This window comes from Rutidosis leptorrhynchoides, chromosome 4 (genome assembly GCF_046630445.1).
Source record: "Rutidosis leptorrhynchoides isolate AG116_Rl617_1_P2 chromosome 4, CSIRO_AGI_Rlap_v1, whole genome shotgun sequence".
In the NCBI taxonomy this organism is placed as follows: domain Eukaryota; kingdom Viridiplantae; phylum Streptophyta; class Magnoliopsida; order Asterales; family Asteraceae; genus Rutidosis; species Rutidosis leptorrhynchoides.
This window is the reverse complement of record NC_092336.1, coordinates 465,575,973-465,581,972: the sequence shown is the minus strand read 5'-3', so window position 1 is coordinate 465,581,972 and position 6,000 is coordinate 465,575,973. Positions and strand designations below refer to the sequence as shown.

General features: G+C 32.5%; 1 protein-coding gene across 1 annotated transcript; it reads left to right on the top strand.

The window, feature by feature from the left end:
* The first annotated feature begins 1,319 nt into the window (after positions 1 to 1,319).
* Positions 1,320 to 4,305, top strand: LOC139844477 (GTP-binding nuclear protein Ran-3). Its single transcript, XM_071834702.1, has 8 exons — positions 1,320 to 1,440; positions 1,579 to 1,648; positions 2,493 to 2,549; positions 2,636 to 2,753; positions 3,260 to 3,349; positions 3,430 to 3,609; positions 3,700 to 3,777; positions 4,032 to 4,305. Exons 1-8 carry the CDS (start codon positions 1,438 to 1,440, stop codon positions 4,099 to 4,101), a joined length of 666 nt encoding a protein of 221 aa, XP_071690803.1. The 5' UTR covers positions 1,320 to 1,437; the 3' UTR covers positions 4,102 to 4,305.
* The last annotated feature ends 1,695 nt before the right edge of the window (positions 4,306 to 6,000 follow it).

The window sequence follows — 6,000 nt, the reverse complement described above, 5'->3', positions numbered from 1 at the left end:
CTTTATATAATAACTAGTTGTGGAGCCCTCGCTTCGCTCCGGGGGCTCCGTTTTGAATGCGAGTTAAAAAAAAAGTCTTGATCTATTCTGTAAAAAAGAATTTTTTTCGACATAACATTGAAGGGTTGTTCCTTTTGTGAATGTTGCTTCTTTTATCGTTCGGGTTTTATTTTTTAAAAAAAAGTTAGTAAAGTGGGGGTTCGATTTGTATTTTAATAAAAGTTAGTGGGTTAAGTTTGTGAAATTTGAAAAAACTTTACGTATAAAGTGGGGGTTCGATTTTTATTTTAATAAAAGTTAGGGGGTTAAGTTTGTGAAAATTGAATATTAGTAAAAAAAAAGTTAGTAAAGTGGGGGTTCGATTTGTATTTTAATAAAAGTTAGGGGGTTAAGCTTGTGAAATTTGGAAAAAAATATACGTATAAAGTGGGGGGTTCGATTTGTATTTTAATGAAAGTTAAGGGGTTAAGTTTGCGAAAAGTGGGAAAATGTAGTAAAAAAAAAGTTAGTAAAGTGGGGGTTCGATTTGTATTTTAATAAAGTTAGGGGGTTAAGCTTGTGAAATTTGGAAAAAAATATACGTATAAAGTGGGGGATTCGATTTGTATTTTAATGAAAGTTAATGGATTAAGTTTGCGAAAAGTGGAGAAATGAATAGTACTATTCATTTTCACTTTACCTTTTAGATATAGGTATATATAATATATTTTATTTTATTATATATTTTATTATCCTTTTAGTAAATTATAAATATAAGTTTCAGTTTCGGCTAATTTTGCCAAACACTTATAAAAATTAAGCTTCGATTTTAATGTTCTAAAATAAACTACGGGTGTGTTTGGCGGAAGAGCTTATGAGAGTTTATGAGAGCTTGAACTTATGATTTTAATAAGCTACAAGTAATACTACGTAAGTTTTGTTTGATAGACATAAAAACTAGTGCTTATGAAAATCATAAGCTCTAGATAAATAAGCTACTTCTAGTAGCTTATGGAAAAAAAAAAAGTAGAGCTTATGAATTAGAAAATAAACTTCAGATAGTTTATCAAACACTTATAAAAAATAATAAACTCCAGTAATCAGCTTTAAAAATAAATAAGTTCGAGCTCTTACCACTTACATTTTCGTAGTGCGAGAAAATTCAAAGGCAGGGTTTCAAAATTCAAAACCATTCTGTCTAATCACGTGACTCACACTGATCACACAATCAACGGTTGATTTTAGAACATATCAATCCAACGGTGTACATAAACGCGTCAGTTTAAAGCTAACAATTTTTCGGTGAATATTTATTTTGTGTTTGCGTACTTTCAATTTAGGGCTTGTTTTATCAACGCACAATCTCAGCCTCTCTTATATATAGATACACGCACATACATATATATTAAACCCTTGAAACACTACTTTCTCTCTACTCCGCCTACGCACTATTTGAGAATGGTACGTTCATTCTCTATGTTCAGATCTGCATTTATTTCATTGTTTTAATTGATTAATATTGTTTTTCATTGTTTTAATTTATTAATATTGTTTTTGATTCATAAATTTTGCGATTTGTTATTTGAATTTGTGTTTTAGGCGTTGCCGAATCAGCAAACTGTTGACTATCCGAGTTTCAAGCTTGTAATTGTAGGCGATGGTGGAACTGGTATATTTATTAGTTATTATTTATTATTATTAAATTATTAATATATAATTTTATAATTTCTTGTGCTAATTTCTTCTATGTTATGATATGAAATGTTTTTGAACTTGAGATTTTGTTAGGGTTTAGCAGGTTTTTTGTTGTTGGATGTTTATAAATTTAAACGCATATACATAGCTTGTTTATGAAGATATATTCAAAAAATTAATACGTTTACTTTACTTTTAAAACAATGATTTTAAATTGGTCATGTTTGGAGTTAAAGTAAAAATAAGTGAATATGATTAGTGAGTCATAAAAAATTAATATTTATATACAAAATATGTCATATAAGTGTGAATAAAAATGTTCATTTGTAGTATTTTACATCTGATTTGATATTTATTTGCTTGCAATTAAAAGCTTTAATTGTGTAAATACTAGGTTTTGAATATATAATATATAATTTTTTTAAAGTTATGATTTTTATGTTATCGATTATTGATGTAGTAGTTGGAGATGCGAATTATATTCCTGTGTGTGTAAATCAATATGGTTTATAAGTAAGTCTTGATTTAGAACTGTTTGATAAATGTGGTTAATTGATTGATTTGATATTTATTGTTAAAAAAACCTTGAAAACTCATTTCCATCTGACACTTTTTTGATGCTGTTAATAATGATAATCAAATCAACAACGTATTTGAACTCGTATGATCACAATCCTTTACAACTAAGCTTGATTGAAACACCAACTATACAAATTGGTTTTAATAGCTCTGTTTCAGCTATTGAAAATTGTATCCCAATTCAAAATTTGTTTTGATAAATCTTGTTGTAATGAGTGGTTGATATTTGCCCTGTTTAGGGAAAACCACTTTTGTGAAGAGACATTTGACCGGTGAATTTGAGAAGAAATATGAACGTAAGTATTTCTCTTTGCTGCGCGTTTTATCTAGCAAAGATTAATCAATATTTAGCTAATTTGTTGATTTTTTTTATTGTGTTCAGCAACCATTGGTGTTGAAGTTCACCCCTTGGATTTCTTCACCAATTGTGGAAAGATTCGGTTTTATTGCTGGGACACTGCTGGTCAGGAGAAATTTGGTGGTCTTCGTGATGGATATTAGTAAGTATTATTTAAATTTAGCATTTGTAGATTATTTTGTCCATCCTCTATGCACATTATATGTATTATGACTCAAGTGCACAAAGTTTTGTGTTGAGTATTATAAGTAAATCTCTATGCAATTTTTAGATACTATAATATGGCCAATGAAATTTGCACTTTTTAAATAGGTACATGGTTTTATTGAAATGTCTAGATCCACATCAAATCTCCACTAATCTGTTTGGTGAACCATATAATTTTTTAAGTTTCGTTGACAATATTACCTTGCTTTATATTTTTCATTTAATGTGGGATGTGTTCATCCTGTCTAGTTTTTGTTCATTTTTATTACTATTATAGTGGTCACTATGGATGGCAAGAGTCGTAGTTGACTAGTAGTTGTCAATGAGGGTCTTCAAAATAGAAGTGTTTTATGTAATCAAATTGTTATTATTTATTCATAATTCATATTAAATTCTGTTTACTAACTGAATGTTTAACTTGTGATGAATAATCTGTTGCAGCATTCATGGTCAATGTGCCATCATCATGTTTGATGTTACTGCAAGGCTGACATACAAGAATGTTCCAACTTGGCACCGTGATCTTTGCCGGTAAGTGTACTTTTCTTTGGTTGTGTATTAAAGTTTCTTTTATTATTACTTAACGTGTTGTATGCTTTCTTTTCGTATAGTGTCTGTGAGAACATCCCAATAGTTTTATGTGGAAACAAGGTTGATGTGAAGAACCGTCAAGTGAAAGCTAAGCAAGTTACTTTCCACAGAAAGAAGAATTTGCAGTATTATGAAATCTCTGCGAAGAGTAACTACAACTTCGAGAAGCCTTTCCTCTACCTCGCGAGGAAACTTGCCGGGTAACTTTATTTTCTTATATCACTGCGATTGTTGGATGATTTTGTTTAGAGGATCAACTGTTCTGATTTTGGTTTTGTTTTTATTTATAGGGACCCCAACTTGCATTTTGTCGAGTCACCTGCTCTTGCTCCCCCAGAAGTGCAAATTGACATTGCTGCTCAACAACAGTAAGTTCATTGTTTCTATTAATTTTTAAATCCTTTAACTTATAAGGAATGCTTCATCCACACATCTTTTACACACAAATATCTACACTAAAAAATTAACCTGTAGAAAGAGAGAAATTTCAGCTATGGTTGGTTAACTACTAATTGTATGAGCTCGTTTGTGTGAAATTTGAGTGGATGTAGCATTACTACCAACTATATGTGCTTGGTGTTTATGTAATGATTTTTTTTTTCTTTTTTGCAACTTTTTAAAGGCATGAAGCCGAGCTTGCTGCAGCTGCTAGCCAGCCGCTTCCGGATGATGATGATGAGGCTTTTGAGTAGAGTATCTATCGTATTCAAAGGGATTTGTGGAATTTGAGATGTGTTGTGTTTGTGGAAGGATTATATATTGTGTCATGAAGCAATTTGTGGGTGTTGAGTTTTATCAGCTACCAATTTCTTCACTATGCTAGATTGATGTCATTTTGTCTTGTCTTTGCTAATATGAATCTGTCACTTTTATGATCCAGCAAGTTTTCTTGATCTTGTTATTCGTGATTTCTGCTCTGAAGCATAGCTCTCTTGCAAGTAGGGATGTCGATGGATATGTGGATATATATGACGTGAAAATTCGTGGATCGGATATGAATGATAAATAATCACCTATTGTTATATTCAACATCACTCGAGATTAGAGTTGTACAAAAAAAGGGGATCCTAACGGCTACAAAATAATGCTTCTAAACCAAATTTAAACTAGTTTCACTCAGAACTGGTTCCGCCTAAAACTGGTTTAGAACCCCTTTTTTCGGACCGACCAAATATTTGAATAAATTAGCTGTTTGGATCAGTTTTTGAACCTTATATTTGGAGTTTTTTTGTGCGTTTAAACCATTTTACCTTTACAAGTGTAGTATAATTAGATGACAATTGAAACACACTAACAAACAATATCTCTAATTATATATGGAGTATTTCTCGTCTTGCTAAGCTTTTGTAGCCGACTCGAATGTATCAATACCCTCTGGTTAAACGTCAACGTCTTGCTAAGCTTTTGTAGCCGACTCGAATGTATCAATACCCTCTGGTTAAACGTCAACCTTGTGCTCAAGGTTGAGACATGCAGCATCTTCCATGGTGAGTTAGGTTCATTTTGAAGAACGACAGACTTTGGTTTGTATGTGTGACCAGAATAGCACGTTTTCGGGAAAAGAAAATCAAGTTGATAAAGAGTGAGGGATTAGTAAATGTGGTGGATTGTAGAATGAAGAGTGGTGATTTGGGGTGGAACTGTGGGATGGATAGTGGATGAAGTGTGGAAGTTGCGGTTGGCACAAGGTTAGAAATAGGGATTCAGAGGGGGCCTCAGTTTAAGAATTGTCGGGTCTGAGCAAGTGGAGTGAAGGAATTTCGAGTATTGTATTAGTAAACGTGGTTATGTGAGGCGGTAGGAAGGGTGTGGTGACGGGAAATATAATTTGTATGGTGGTTGGAATGGTTTGTGTTTATTAATACCAAGTGTGATGGTTTAAATGATAGAGTTGGTGTCGAGGGTGCGGGATCACCAACCTTGGTTAGTGTAGCCAATTGTTTGTTACAGCTTCAAGGTTGTGGTTTGTTGTGGCGTCATTGTTGGCGAGCTTTCTTGTTAATAATTCGAGAATAGTATTCTTGGATTGATACATGGTGACCAACTTTCCCCTAATCTCAAAGATATCCGCCAAGGATACTCCGATGATAGAACAAATGGACAACAAGGCATGGTGAGTTTGAGCAATTAAGGCACCATTGATAGAAGACTGATTCGAGATGGTAAATCACCAAAGAAATAGAGATGGAAGACAAAGACTTGGCTAAACCATTTTTTTTTTCATTCGTATCTCATTAAATTTGATGCACTTACATTTTTTTTTTGGCTAAAATAACGATTACTAATTAAATATAAGATGTCTTCATTAATAAATGATGACTCCCGAGAACCAATACATCCATACCGTGACCATAAAGGCTCGAAAAGAGTAAACTACTTAGAACTAACTAAACAAAGGTAAGCTAACTCAACCCGAGCCTAAACGAAAAACGTCATCCAAAACCAAAATCAACTGAACGAAACATAACAACAATAAAGCCTACGATTAAACTACAACAAACAAAATTAAAACGCAAAAGAGACCAAGAGAACCAAATAACCAGCGTTGGAGGAACTTTCACTACTACAAAATAGGGAATAGAAACCTCATT